The sequence below is a fragment of the Zea mays genome, chromosome 4, assembly GCF_902167145.1.
Source record: "Zea mays cultivar B73 chromosome 4, Zm-B73-REFERENCE-NAM-5.0, whole genome shotgun sequence".
NCBI lineage: Eukaryota > Viridiplantae > Streptophyta > Magnoliopsida > Poales > Poaceae > Zea > Zea mays.
In genome coordinates this window covers 206,995,989-207,011,039 of record NC_050099.1, presented here as the reverse complement: position 1 = coordinate 207,011,039, position 15,051 = coordinate 206,995,989, and the positions used below count along the sequence as shown (strand labels likewise).

The 15,051-nt window shown below is 49.2% G+C and overlaps 1 protein-coding gene across 2 annotated transcripts; it reads right to left on the bottom strand.

Annotated features, from left to right (window-relative positions):
• Positions 1-2,570: 2,570 nt before the first annotated feature.
• Positions 2,571-6,793, bottom strand: LOC100272884 (uncharacterized). 2 transcript variants are annotated; one of them, XM_008678563.4, is made up of 9 exons: positions 6,252-6,793; positions 5,926-6,160; positions 5,742-5,800; positions 5,577-5,638; positions 5,230-5,307; positions 5,038-5,137; positions 4,867-4,938; positions 4,673-4,780; positions 2,571-3,302 (listed from the first exon to the last, which is right to left on the bottom strand). In XM_008678563.4, the coding sequence occupies exons 1-9, from the start codon at positions 6,453-6,455 to the stop codon at positions 2,850-2,852; spliced, it is 1,371 nt and encodes a 456-aa protein (XP_008676785.1). In that variant the 5' UTR covers positions 6,456-6,793; the 3' UTR covers positions 2,571-2,849. The 2 variants fall into 2 exon arrangements, with proteins under 2 accessions (XP_008676785.1, NP_001140809.1); NM_001147337.1 differs by having other exon boundaries at positions 2,632-3,302; positions 5,742-5,809; positions 6,252-6,668.
• Positions 6,794-15,051: the final 8,258 nt, after the last annotated feature.

The following is a 15,051-nucleotide window of genomic DNA, read 5'->3' as shown; positions in this document are numbered from 1 at the left end:
TGCCACACCGAACAGTCCAGTGCCCTCTGACTTCTGCGCTCCGACTTCTACATTTGCACTATTCACCGCAGAGCGCCTTTTGCAGTCGACCGTTGGTGCCAGTTAGTCGTTGCTCCGCTGGCTCATCGGACAATCTGGTGGCACATCGGATAGTGACTGTTCACCACAGAGGCTGCTTTGGAATTTCCCGAGAGTGACTGGTTCATCTGTTGTACGGCCTAGTGCACCGGATAGTGTCCGGTGCTCACCGGACACTGCCCGTGCGCCAAAAACAAGCACACTCAAGTCCTTTGCTCCATTTTTTATGGTCCCCCTAGCCGGATTTCTTTCTTGGTTTTTGTTGAACCTTATACACCTAAGATAAATAATATCTAGACAAACTAGTTAGTCCATGTGTTTGTGTTGATCATTAACCACCAAAATTAATTATAGGAAATGGTTAACTCAATTTCCCTTTCACCATTCCGGGCCCACATGCGCCATGCGCCATATACCCGAACCCCTAACCCACACACGCCCATGAAACTGTGAGGGTTGGTTCTTATACCACTTGTACACCCCGTCCAATCTCGAACCGGCGGTACTTACTCCTAAAAGTTCCCTGGGATCATATATTGTCCCCACAGACCAACACGAGTCTTTTGTGTGCACTTTGTCCTCATCCATGGGCACCCGAGAAAACTTCCCGTTCAATCACACATCCCAAATTGCTCCAAGCCAAGCACGCTTAACTTGGAGGTTCTTTCGAGATAGGCTTCCAAAAAAGAAGATGCACCTTGTTGGCATGGATACTATAATAATTCTATTAAGCCTTGGGCCAGGATATCACCATCCCAGAGGTCAAGATATCACATTAGCCGAGAAACCCGAGGCTGCACAACTGGCCGCCCAAGGCAACAGACTGTCTGGTGCACACCGGACTGTCCGGTGAGGTGCAATAGGTTGTCCGGTGAGGTGCAATAGGTTGTCCGGTGCTGCCTAGACAGTAGCTCAAACTTGTTTTTCCTCCTTTTCTTCTCCACTTGATTTCAACTCTTTGGAGGATCTTCCTGTGACTGAAATAAACACAATTAGAGTGTAATTCAATTGAGTGAGTCCCAGAAGATTACTTCTTTTCAATCTTCTTCCACCTTTACTTTTTCACCTCAAAGAGAGCTCCAAATGACACTTTTTCTACAGACATGGTTAGAGAGCAAAACCAAAGTGCCATATGCATGGTAGAAGGTGTATGCAACATATTTGAACACTCAAACCTGCATACTTAACTTTTGCCTTCATTTTGCTCCTTTTGGCCTCTTTGAGGTCGATGTTGGACTCCAAAACTCCAAGTCTTGATCCAGATTGCCATCTATGAGCTTCAACGCCCTACATAGGTCACACAGAATATATCCAAACGCAGGAACAACCCAAACTCAGGGTCAAAGTAACCTTAGCTCTTTTGGGTTGCTTCCAGGTTCTGGCTTTGACACTACTACTTCTAGAGAACCTTGCTCTATGTCTTGAGCTTGATCTGGAGCCTTATGACTTACAACGTCCTTAGATAGTGATTCTCGATGCATCATATCTTTTCTCTCGATCAATCCTTGACATTGCAAGTCTTCTTCTTCACCCCTGGCTTTGGGTTCCTCAGCCTCCTTGACCTTCTCCCGTGCACTTGGTACCTCGAAGCTCTTCTTGCCTCCATCCTTGGCTTGACCAGTTGTCTCCAAGATATGCACACCAAGTCTCACATAAGCAATCTTCTCCTTCACTTGTGATGTCCACACTCATAATCAACTCAACCTTTGGACCATCACTCTTGAACACTTGTGTTGAACTTTACGAGCTTTGCACTAAGTACCTGTCCACCACTTAACACATCTGTTAGTCCTTTAAATGGGTTGTTATCCAAACTACCAAAATCTACAAGAGAGTTTTCAATGGGAGATGTTGTAGTTGTTAGAGCAATATATTTTTGGAGGGTTTGGGCCTAAATAGATCATTTTCGGGTTTGTGGAGTTTCTAAGGTTAAGCTCATGCATTTCAAAGTGTTTTGGTGGGCAATGTTGATTTCTCATATTCGTGCTTTCAATTTAGTATTTACCTTCTGGTTACTTATCTTGGATTCTTGTCAACCTTGTTTGCCCCTCTCCATTGCTATCCTTGTTCTTGGGGTGTCTTTGGTGTGGGTGCTAGAGCTTGTGGTGCTAAAGGACGAAGGCTGACTTCAATGAAGTATCTATCAGGACACCTAAAACCATTATAGATATCTAAATGACGTGGTAGCATCTCCTATAGGTTACCTATACTCATTTTAGATGTGATGTGAAAGAGTGTCTATATATGGATGACCATTTTCTCAAACGTGTATTTAGCCCTGTTAGATACCATAACATCTGGGTCTCTTCTTTCCGACGGAGTGCGTAACCCAAATGAGTATTTGAATTCCAATTTTTGCATATAATGTTGGAGTTAACGTAAGGAGGAGCTACTACTATTGGTGAGGGCTGAGAAGTTGGAGCAGGTTCTAGAATAGGTAGAGTTGGTGTAAAACTAACAAGAATGAGGGAAAAGGCTAAAAGTAAAACGACTACAAAATAATGCACAAATTGCATTGACGTATTGCAACAATCCTAGGATGTCCAAAGACATATAAATCCAATATACACAAGATTGGGAATTTTAAACATGAACACAATATCAAGCAATATACATGGCATGCTCAATGACAAGCTGAAAAAAAAATTTGGATGCCTACTCCAGAAACGATAAACCATGGCACTTTGAGCGATTCAACTTTCAATGAAGCACACACCCTCACTATTCACAGAACTGCAAGAAGGAAATAAATAGGCAAAATGCGCAATTGATCAACCATGGACTGGGACTTCATTCGAAGCAACCAATTGTGAAGCCAGATCAGGACCTGTAGCTTCTCCAACGCCATGTTCGACTACTAGCTCTTCCGAGGCAGAAGGTTCTGAAGGAGGGACTTCAGCTGAGTTTCCTTGCGCCTGCGCAACCTTTGCCCTTGAAACCTTAGGTTTCGAGTTTGCGATTTTCGGCTTTGTAGCTATGGGTCTTGGTTCAGCCTTTGTGGTGGCAGACACTTGCAATGGAGTTTTCGTGACTGGCCTCTGAATAGATTTTCTAGCAGGGACACGAGGTTTGATGTTCTCCATGATTTCATTTACCTTGCCCGAATTTGCAGTGCTCCGTGGGCTCCCACATGATACAGAACCATCTGCAGGAGCAGGAGCAGTAGCAGAACTGGCTGCCTTGTGCCGGCCGAGCCTTGGTGACCTGGCACGTGTTGGGGGAATCTACAAAACCACATCATAAGAAACTTTGTTTAGGACTGTGAAATTTACTAATGTCACAAGATAATTCAGGAACCATAATATTTTCTATACAAACTAGCAAGGTACATAAGACAAAACATTTGAATAGCAGTAACCAAGAAAGTGAATTTTAACCACACTGAGAGGTGTGAATCTGTGCATACAGAAGATTGATGAGAAAAAAACATTTACTAGATCCTGAAACATGAATGACATGATGAACTAGTAGAAAGAAACGATTTGTCACTTCCAATTAACCTCCTATGAGATGGAAAGACAGATTGCATGGACATATATCTTGTGTACAAGAATATCATTGTTTAGTCTCACATTAAGGAACATCCTATTACAAATTCAAACATGTGTGGATGGTAGTTATAGAAAAAAGTTCTGGCATCTGTATGAAAGATAATTTCACTTCATGGACATTGCAAGACAAAGTCACTAGTTACTATAATAAGACCTCAAATAGAGCACTCAAAGTTGTATACTATTTTTTCTTCAAAACTGCACTCAAAAGGCCTAGCAGTTAACACACATCAATAAGCACTCAAGAATATTACAGTTTCAGAAACTTCAAAAATATAAGGAGCCTTCAGCATGTGTACTACCTTCGTTCTTGAATATTTGTCGTCCGCTAGTTCATTTTTGAACTGAACGAAGACAAATAAAAAAGAACGGATGGAGTATAAGATAAAAAATTTTGACCTATGGGGGGTAACACATTCACAACTAAAAAAATTGTAATTTAATGTTGTACTGATTACTGAATTTAAAAAATAGACCACTTGTGCACAAAGCGCAATAAACCAGTAAAGATGGCAAACGAAATGATTATGTCAGCAAAAAAATGCTTCAAATGCAGTAGTGTATCACATAATACACCTGCATGTCCTTTATTATTCACCTCCTCTAACAAAAACATACTCACATTTTCTTTGGTGAAACCAACCTTATATTCCAGTTGCATTTTTATGATATCATCTTGGTCGATATAGTACACACATGACACATTTATTTAGGATTTCATATTCTGAAGTCCCAAAATGTTTAGACAGACAAATATAAGCATCCTTCAGCACGTCACAAAACCATATTCTAGTGGAAATTTCTGATCATGTGGTAATGTAAGACACAATGAGATAGTTGCCAGTTCATCCATCAATGTATACTGGCAAGAACTAGAATTGTACAGAGTATTTTTATGAGTGTAAATGGAAGCTTATCAAACTGGTTCAATGTGAATCTTTCTATTTATTTATTTAAATACAAAAAATAGATGTAACCAAACCACATGGTACCATTTGTTTCAATATATCAGGAACCTCACTACATGCAGTAAATCAACTTACCTTTTTCAACTCAACTTTGGGTGGCTGCTCCTTGTAAAAGCTTGGCATAGGTGTGGCTTTAAATGTTAGGCTCTTCCTCAGTAGTTTGATCTCAGCCTCTTGGCTCTCCTGAGTGTTCATAGATTAACTTTCAGAACTGCAACATACAATTATCCCATAGGTTTTTATGCAAATAATGTGAAAGCAGCTCTTGCCTTAGATTTCTCCTGCAAATTTGTTTTTTCCAGCTCCTTCGCATGGATTTTTTCTTCAAGCTTTTGGAAGAACTGGGATATAAGGAATGACTAAGGCCCTTCAGCACAAGAAAAAGGAAAAGTAGACAAAATCTGGATAATTAAAACACCACTGTGGAATATAGTACAGACCTCCTTTCTCTTCTCAGCACGCTCCTCCAATCTGAAACTAAAACCAGCAGCAGCAGCAGCAGCACTCTTACGAGCTGCTGCACGGGGAGTATTGGTACTTCTGCAACACAGCATCAAATAGCAGCATTTTGTATTGACACCACTGAGACGAACAGATAAGCAGCTATCAATCAATCACGAGGAATTTCTTACGATGTGGTGGAGTGCACATCATCCTCTGTTTTCCCTGGCTGTGTTTGTTTCAATGGTTTGTCCGTATTTTCATCTGACCTGTTATCCAATAACAATAATTTCAGCAAAATAAAACGATAGAAACCAAAATCCATAACGGTTCTGGTTAGTGAATCTAGTGCGACAAACAACACTGATCAAACCATTTATAGTAAGCATCAGGAAACAGGAAGACGACACAAAGTCGAAACAGCCCACATTAATTGTGTGGTGTGTTCTATTTAGAGACTAACTGAAATCATTCGACACAAAAGGAATAAAGATAAACACGGGAACCAAATCTGGATTGGTAGTGGTCCAGCACTTACTCTTGGACAGCAACAACTGTGTCATTTGGGGCAGCCGCATCCACTGATCCAGACTTAACAAGCTAGGTCAAAAGGAACCGAACCAAGTCTTACAACAGAGCAACCAAAAATAGACAGAACAATCACATGCTTCAAGTAAGGGGTCACTCAAGCAAGGACCTTTACCATCGGCCGGCGAGCAACAGGTGTCCGCGCCAAACTCGCCTTCTTCTCCACCGCCCGGCCTGCAAGCGCTAACATTCAATTCCACCGAGAATTCAGTCTACACGACACCACCGAGGCACAACAGACTGAGGAGTGAGGACACCCATCACTAAATAATGAAAGGAACCCATGCCAGCAGCCTGACCTGCCGCCGTCTCTGATCCAATGGGCACGGCGCCCTTGGCCTGCTTGGGCGTAGCAACCGCCGCCGCGGCCTTCTTGGCCGCGACCGCCACCGCGCCCCGCGCCGGGAAGGAGGCGCTCTGTGAGAGGACCCCGGGCTTCTTCACCCTCGGCCCGGCGGCGGCGGCGGCGGCGGAAGTTCCGGCGGGGACCCTGCCGTTCTGCAGCCTCGCCTTCGTGGCCCCGGATCCACCCTTCTGCACACACGGCGAGCGACGGTCAGTGCCATATCACCACCCCCGCACGGACGAAGGCAGCCAAAGGAGGCGGGACAGGAACAGGACTCACCTTGGCCGGTGCCGCGGCCTCGTCCGCAGCCGCCACCGCCATCGCCATCGCCGGGGCGGAGGCAGCGAGATCCTCGCGATCGCCTCCGGCGGCGGCGGCGGTGGGGTCCCCCTCCCCCTCGGGGGCGGCCTTGACGAGGACGTAGCCCTCCCCCTCGGTCCCATTCTCCGCGGCAGTGCCGCCCTCGCGGCCGGCGTCCTCCATCGTGGCGCCCAGATCCGGGCAAGGATCGCGGCAGCGCTTCCCGAAACCGCCAGCCGACAGGCACGCCCCGGCGCCTACCAACCTCCCCCACCTACCAAAACCAAACCACGGGGAGGGAGGGAGAGTCCGCGGTGGGAGTGGGTCAGCAATGCGGGGGCGCGAGCGCCATCGCCGTGGTGGACGTGGGGAGAGGATGACCCACCCACCGGGCTGCCTGGAGGAGTTGCCGAGTTGGAATTGGATGGAGGAGTTGGTGCGAGCGGACAGCGGAGTGGACTCGAATCGACTCGACTCCGGATCAGAGGAGAGTGCTACACTGCCTACTGCTGGGAGACGGACAGACGGGACGGGGGACTCTCGTCGTGGGGGCCTGTCTGAGATGGCAACGGGTACAAACCCGTCGGGTTTTGCTATCCCAAACCCGTATCCGTGAAAAATATTTACACCCATTAAAAAACCTGTAGCCATGACGGGTTTGAAATTTTGCCCAAACTCGTACCCATCGGGTTTGCGGGTACCCACGGGTTACCCGCGGGTTTTTATCTCCAATATTCTTATTCTTTTTATAATCAATAAATATCATAATGATTAATGAGATCATGGTCCAAAATTTATGTGATGAACAACGAGTTCATAATTTGGTATAAAAAATATTAGTAGAGAGAATTAAATACAAATAATAAGTTGTATAATCAAGTTACTTTGCACTAAGTTATACATCCACCACATATATAACGCTAGTAATAACTATAATAGCAAGCAAACAACACTATCACCAACTACTTAAACATTCACTATTTGATAAAAATTAGGAAGTAAATAGGTAGATAACAAGTTTGTTGTTCGTTTATAAAATAAAATGACAATATGTCTTAAGTTTGGTCGGGTTTAAAAAACCCACGGGTTCACGGGTTTGGGTACTATAGGAACAAACCCGTACCCATGAACCCGTCGGGTATACATTTATGCCCATTAACAAATCCATGGGTATGAAAATTGACCCAAACCCGTACCCTAATGGGGTAAAAACCCATCGGGTTTTGGGTTTCGGGTACCCATTGCCATCTTTAGGCCTGTCCCGTGCCCCGCGCCTAGTGTAACGGAACGGAAGGGAGGCGACCGGGACCGCGTGAAACGGCGCAGCAACTGCCCGTTCCACGCGCGGACGATTCTGCCCCCCCCTCCCCCCGCCAGTCGCCACCACCGCATGCGTGATAATGTGATACATGTGCCAGGGATTGAAGAGTCCATAAATCCCCAATAGATCAAAATCTCTCATAATATATCTGTCGGCGTTTCGAGACCGGGAGGTCCCTCAGGCCGACGAGTGAGTGCCGCGTGCCCCAGCCCAGATGGGTCGAGCGCGTGGGCGAGCGCGAAGGGGGGAAAGGAGCGAGGCGGCCGGAGACCGGCGCGAGAGAGGTGGGAATCCCGCGGCCTTCGTGTTCGTCCCGCGCCCAGGTCGGGTGCGCTTGCAGTAGGGGGTTACAAGCGTCCACGCGGGTGAGGGAAGCGAGCGGCCCCAAGAGAGCGCCTGTCCCGTCCTCGTCCCGCGCGGCCAACCCTCTCTAAGAGGGCCCTGGTCCTTCCTTTTATAGACGCAAGGAGAGGATCCAGATGTACAATGGGGGTGTAGCAGAGTGCTACGTGTCTAGCGAGGGAGAGCTAGTGCCCTGAGTACATGCCAATGTGGCAGCCGGAGAGATCTTGGAGCCCAACTAGTGTGATGTCATGGCCGTCGGAGGAGCGGCGGAGCCTGGCGGAGGGACAGCTGTCGGAGCGGTTGTGTCCTTGCTGACACCCTCCTGCTTCCGTAAGAGAGCTGAGAGCCGCCGTCGTCAATGGGCATGCGGGGCGCCATCATTGCCTATCTGGTGGAGACAGCCAGATGGGACACCGGTCTTGTTCTCTGCGGCCCGAGTCAGCTCGGGGTAGGGTGATGATGGCGCTTCCTATTGACGTGGCTGGCCTGCGCCCTAGGTTGGGCGACGTGGAGGCTCCTCCGAAGCCGAGGTCGAGTCTGTCTTCCATGGCCGAGGCCGAGTCCGAGCCCCTGGGTCGGGCGAGGCGGAGGTCGTCGGCAGAGGCCAGGGCGGTGTCCGAGCCCTGGGGTCGGGCGAAGCGGAGTTCGTCGTCTTCTGGGGCTGAGCCCGAGCCCGAGCCCTGGGGTCGGGCGAAGCGGAGTTCGTCGTCTTCCGGGTCTTAGCCCGAGTCCGAGCCCTGGGTCGGGCGGAGCGGAGTTCGTCGTCTTCCGGGTCTTAGCCCGAGTCCGAGCCCTGGGGTCGGGCGAAGCGGAGTTCGTCGTCTTCCGGGTCTTAGCCCGAGTCCGAGCCCTGGGTCGGGTGGAGCGGAGTTCGTCGTCTTCCGGGTCTTAGCCCGAGTCCGAGCCCTGGGTCGGGCGGAGCGGAGTTCGCCGTCTTCCGGGGCTGAGCCCGAGTCCGAGCCCTGGGTCGGGCGGAGCTTCCTATGGTGCCTTTGGCAGGGCCTGGCTTCCTGTCAGCATCACTCCGTCAAGTGGCGCTGCAGTCGGAGTGGCGCAGGCGGCGCTGTCCTTCTGTCAGACCGGTCAGTGGAGCGGCGAAGTGACGACGGTCACTTCGGCTCTGCCGGAGGGCGCGCGTCAGGATAAAGGTGTCAGGCCACCTTTGCGTTAAATGCTCCTGCGATTTGGTCGGTCGGTGCGGCGATTTAGTCAGGGTTGCTTCTTAGCGAAGGCAGGGCCTCGGGCGAGCCGAAGATGTGTCCGCCGTTGGAGGGGGCCTCGGGCGAGACGGAAATCCTCCGGGGTCGGCTGCCCTTGTCCGAGGCTAGGCTTGGGCGAGGCGTGATCGAGTCGCTCGAATGGACTGATCCCTGACTTAATCGCACCCATCAGGCCTTTGCAGCTTTATGCTGATGGGGGTTACCAGCTGAGAATTAGGAGTCTTGAGGGTACCCCTAATTATGGTCCCCGACAGTAGCCCCCGAGCCTCGAAGGGAGTGTTTGCACTCGCTTGGAGGCTTTCGTCGCACTTTTTTGTAAGGGGACCAGCCTTTCTCGGTTGCATTTTGTTTCGGTGGGTGCGCGCGAGCGCACCCGCCGGGTGTAGCCCCCGAGGCCTCGGAGGAGTGGTTTCACTCCTTCGAGGTCTTAATGCCTTGCGTAATGCTTCGGCTGGTCTGGTTGTTCCCTCATGCGAGCTGGCCGTAGCCCGGGTGTACGGTCGGGGCCCAAGTTCTCAGGCTGGTATGTTGACGCTGTCAACGGTTTGGCCGGAGCCGGGTTTGCGAGAGCAGCCCCCGAGCCTCTGCACAGGGCAAGAGGGCGATCAGGAACAGACTCGGCTTTTTTACATACGCCCCTGCGTCGCCTTTCCGCAAGGAGGAGGGGGGAGAGCGCCATGTTACCCTCGATGGGCGCCGAACATGGTGTCTCCGGTGAGCTGCAAGCGGGTAATCCGAGTGGACGTCCGTGCCCCGTTCGTTAGGGGTCGGCTAGGGGCCCAGAGGCATGCCCAAAAGTACCTGCGGGTGATCTGCCGGACCCGGTCCCCTGGCGACGGGGTCCGAGGGCTCGATGCCTCCCTCCGATGGGATTCCGTTACAAGATTGCTCCCGCTAGTCTCGGAAATGTCCTAGGGTACCTCGGGAGCGTAGCCCGAGCCTTGGTTATGTATCGAACGTACCCCTGGTCATCCCTCGCTCGGCGTCTGAGGCGGCTGTGAACCCTTCGGGGGCCAGCCTTCGAACCCCTGATCAGTAATGGGCGCGGAGCCCGAGTAGCCTGAGGCGGTCGTGGAACCCTTCGGGGGGCCGGCCTTCGAACCTCTGACCAGTAGTGGGTGTAGGGCCCACGCGATCTGAGGCGGCTGTTGAACCCTTCGGGGGGCCAGCCTTCGAACCTCTGATAAGTAAGGAGGCTCGGAGCCTGGTTCCTTCACGGGGAAGGATCCCTTTCGGGGTATCCCCCTTTCTCGGTCCCTGTCGCAAGAGATAGAGAAAGAGGAAAAAGGGAAAAGGATACGAAACCGAACGACGCGGCGTACCTTTTTTTGGCGCGGTTATTTCGGCGAAGGCGAAGCGTCGCCCGCTGCTCCTGCCAGAAGCGCCGCCTGTCCAGCCGCGGAGTTAATGCGACGGGGCGAGTAGTTGGCGGGGCGGCCGTTGCGCGTGCGCGAGCCGTTCGAGGAACGGATCACGGGCGCGTTGTCTTCACGCCGTGAGAGGGGGTTCTCTTGCTGCCCCCGGATGGGACGTGAGCTTGGCTGGCGACGTGACCGCTGCTCCCGCGCGCCTGCCACCGTCATTACTGCCGGCCCACTTTTGGCCGCGTTGACCGCCGCGTCAGGCTGGCGCTGCTGGGTCGCGCGCTGGGTCGCCTCGAGTCACGGTATTGGTTCCGCAATTGAAAGTCGCCTAGAGGGGGGGTGAATAGGGCGAAACTGAAATTCTCAAAAAAAATCACAACTACAAGCCGGGTTAGCGTTAGAAATGTAAACGAGTCCGCGAGAGAGGGCGCAAAACAAATCGCAAGCAAATGAAGAGTGTGACACGCGGATTTGTTTTACCGAGGTTCGGTTCTCGCAAACCTACTCCCCGTTGAGGAGGCCACAAAGGCCGGGTTTCTTTCAACCCTTCCCTCTCTCAAACGGTCCCTCGGACCGAGTGAGCTTCTCTTCTCAAATCAAAGCCGGGAATAAAACTTCCCCGCAAGGGCCACCACACAATTGGTGCCTCTTGCCTTGATTACAATTGAGTGTTGATCACAAGAGCAAGTGAGAAAGAAAAGAAGCAATCCAAGCGCAAGAGCTCAAAAGAACACGGCAAATCTCTCTCGCTAATCACTAAAGCCTTTTGTGGAATTGGAGAGGATTTGATCTCTTCGGTGTGTCTAGAATTGAATGCCTAGCTCTTGTAAGTGGTTGAGAAGTGGAAAACTTGGATGCTATGAATGGTGGGGTGGTTGGGGTATTTATAGCCCCAACCACCAAAAGTGGTCGTTGGGAGGCTGTCTGTTCGATGGCGCACCGGACAGTCCGGTGCACACCGGACATGTCCGGTGCCCCCGCCACGTCATCACTCCCGTTGGATTCTAACCGTTGGAGCTTCTGACTTGTGGGCCCGCCTGGATGTCCGGTGCACACCGGACATGCACTGTACCTTGTCCGGTGCGCCAGTATGGGCGCGCCTGACTTCTGCGCGCGCTGCGCGCACATTAATTGCGTCGCAGGTAGCCGTTGGCGCCGAATAGCCGTTGCTCCGGAGTTGCACCGGACAGTCCGGTGTACACCGGACATGTCCGATGAATTATAGCGGACTAGCCGTTGGAGATTCCCGAAGCCGGCGAGTTCCTGAGGCCGCTCTTCCTTGGCGCACCGGACACTGTCCGGTGTACACCGGACAGTCCGGTGAATTATAGCGGAGTCGCCTCTGGAAATTCCCGAAGGTGGCGAGTTTGCGTTGGAGTCCTCTGGTGCACCGGACATGTCCGGTGGTGCACCGGACACTGTCCGGTGGCACACCGGACAGTCCGGTGCGCCAGACCAGAGGTGCCTTCGGTTGACCCCTTTGCTCTTTTGTTGAATCCAACTCTTGGTCTTTTTATTGGCTAAGTGTGAACCTTTAACACCTGTATAACTTATACACTGGAGCAAACTAGTTAGTCCAATCATTTGTGTTGGGCAATTCAACTACCAAAATTAATTAGGGACTAGGTGTAAGCCTAATTCCCTTTCAATCTCCCCCTTTTTGGTGATTGATGCCAACACAAACCAAAGCAAATATGGAAGTGCATAATTGAACTAGTTTGCATAATGTAAGTGTAAAGGTTGCTTGGAATTGAGCCAATCAAAATACTTACAAGATATGCATGGATCGTTTCTTTCTTATTTAACATTTTGGACCACGCTTGCACCACATGTTTTGTTTTTGCAAACTCTTTTGTAAATCCTTTTCAAAGTTATTTTGCAAATAGTCAAAGGCAAATGAATACGATTTTGAGAAGCATTTTCAAGATTTGAAATTATCTCCCCCTGTTTCAAATGCTTTTCCTTTGACTAAACAAAAACTCCCCCTAAATGAGATCCTCCTCTTAGTGTTCAAGAGGGTTTTGAAATATCCCTTTTGAAATACTACGTTCTCCCCCTTTTGAACACAATAGGATACTAATTGATAATATTCTTGAAACACGAAGTTTTTGAAATTGGTGGTGGTGCGGTCATTTTGCTTTGGGCTCATACTTTCTCCCCCTTTGGCATGAATCGCCAAAAACGGAATCATTAGAGCCCTTGAAGTGCTATCATCCCCTTTGGTTATAAATAAATGAGTTAAGATTATACCAAAGACGACGTCCTTTTGCTCTCTCCCCCAAAGATGGAGAGTCTCTTGGAGCAACGGCGAAGGATGAGTTACGGAGTGGAAGCCTTTGTCTTCGCCGAAGACTCCAATTCCCTTTCAATACACCTATGACTTGGTTTGAAATAGACTTGAAAAACATATTAGTCATAGCATATGAAAGAGACATGATCAAAGGTATATAGAAGAGCAATGTGTGCAATTTAACAAAAGAAGTTCCTAGAATCAAGAATATTGAGCTCATGCCTAAGTTTGTTAAAAGATTGTTCATCAAGAGGCTTGGTAAAGATATCGGCTAATTGATCTTTAGTATTAATGTATGAAATCTCGATATCTCCCTTTTGTTGGTGATCCCTAAGAAAATGATACCGAATGGCTATGTGTTTAGTGCGACTATGCTCGACGGGATTATCCGCCATCTTGATTGCACTCTCATTATCACATAGCAAAGGGACTTTGGTTAATTTGTAACCGTAGTCCCGCAGGGTTTGCCTCATCCAAAGCAATTGCGCGCAACAATGTCCTGCGGCAATGTACTCGGCTTCGGCGGTGGAAAGAGCGACCGAATTTTGCTTCTTTGAAGCCCAAGACACCAAGGATCTTCCCAAGAACTGGCAAGTCCCCGATGTGCTCTTCCTATTGATTTTACACCCCGCCCAATCGGCATCCGAATATCCAATTAAATCAAATGTGGATCCCCTAGGATACCAAAGCCCAAACTTAGGAGTATAAGCTAAATATCTCAAGATTCGTTTTACGGCCGTAAGGTGAGCTTCCTTAGGGTCGGCTTGGAATCTTGCACACATGCATACGGAAAGCATAATGTCCGGTCGAGATGCACATAAATATAGCAAAGAACCTATCATCGACCGGTATACCTTTTGATCCACGGACTTACCTCCCGTGTCGAGGTCGAGATGCCCATTGGTTCCCATGGGTGTCTTGATGGGCTTGGCATCCTTCATCCCAAACTTGTTTAGTATGTCTTGAGTATACTTTGTTTGGCTAATGAAGGTGCCCTCTTGGAGTTGCTTCACTTGGAATCCTAAGAAATACTTCAACTCCCCCATCATAGACATCTCGAATTTTTGTGTCATAATCCTACTAAACTCTTCACATGTAGACTCGTTAGTAGACCCAAATATAATATCATCAACATAAATTTGGCATATAAACAAGTCATTTTCAAGAGTTTTAGTAAAGAGTGTAGGATCGGCCTTTCCGACTTTGAAGCCATTAGCAATAAGAAAATCTCTAAGGCATTCATACCATGCTCTTGGGGCTTGCTTGAGCCCATAAAGCGCCTTAGAGAGCCTATAGACATGGTTAGGATACTCACTGTCTTCAAAGCCGGGAGGTTGCTCAACATAGACCTCTTTCTTGATTGGTCCATTGAGGAAGGCACTTTTCACGTCCATTTGATAAAGCTTAAAGCCATGGTAAGTAGCATAGGCTAATAATATGCGAATTGACTCAAGCCTAGCTACGGGTGCATAGGTTTCACCAAAATCCAAACCTTCGACTTGGGAGTATCCTTTGGCCACAAGTCGAGCTTTGTTCCTTGTCACCACACCATGCTCATCTTGCTTGTTGCGGAAGACCCATTTGGTTCCTACAACATTTTGATTAGGACGTGGAACTAAATGCCATACCTCATTCCTAGTGAAGTTGTTGAGCTCCTCTTGCATCGCCACCACCCAATCCGAATCTTGAAGTGCTTCCTCTACCCTGTGTGGCTCAATAGAGGAAACAAAAGAGTAATGTTCACAAAAATGTGCAACACGAGATCTAGTGGTTACCCCCTTATGAATGTCGCCGAGGATGGTGTCGACGGGGTGATCTCGTTGGATTGCTTGGTGGACTCTTGGGTGTGGCGGCCTTGATTCTTGCTCATCCTCCTTTTCTTGATCATTTGCATCTCCCCCTTGATCATTGCCATCATCTTGAGGTGGCTCATCTTCTTGATCTTGCCCTTCATCAACTTGAGCCTCGTCCTCATTTTGGGTTGGTGGAGATGCTTGCGTGGAGGAGGATGGTTGATCTTGTGCATGTGGAGGCTCTTCGGATTCCTTAGGACACACATCCCCAATGGACATGTTCCTTAGCGCTATGCATGGAGCCTGTTCTTCACCTATCTCATCAAGATCAACTTGCTCTACTCGAGAGCCGTTAGTCTCATCAAACACAACGTCACAAGAAACTTCAACAAGTCCTGAGGACTTGTTAAAGACTCTATATGCCCTTGTGTTTGAGTCATATCCTA

Excerpts from the sequence above, each read along its gene's own strand:
- LOC100272884 (NM_001147337.1), bottom strand. The coding sequence starts at position 6,455 with ATGGAGGACGCCGGCCGCGAGGGCGGCACTGCCGCGGAGAATGGGACC. Across the intron at positions 5,810-5,925 it reads TGGATCAGAGACGGCGGCAG|CGCTTGCAGGCCGGGCGGTG; the intron begins GTCAGGCTGCTG and ends ATTGAATGTTAG. Across the intron at positions 4,939-5,037 it reads GTGCTGAGAAGAGAAAGGAG|TTCTTCCAAAAGCTTGAAGA; the intron begins GTCTGTACTATA and ends CTTATATCCCAG.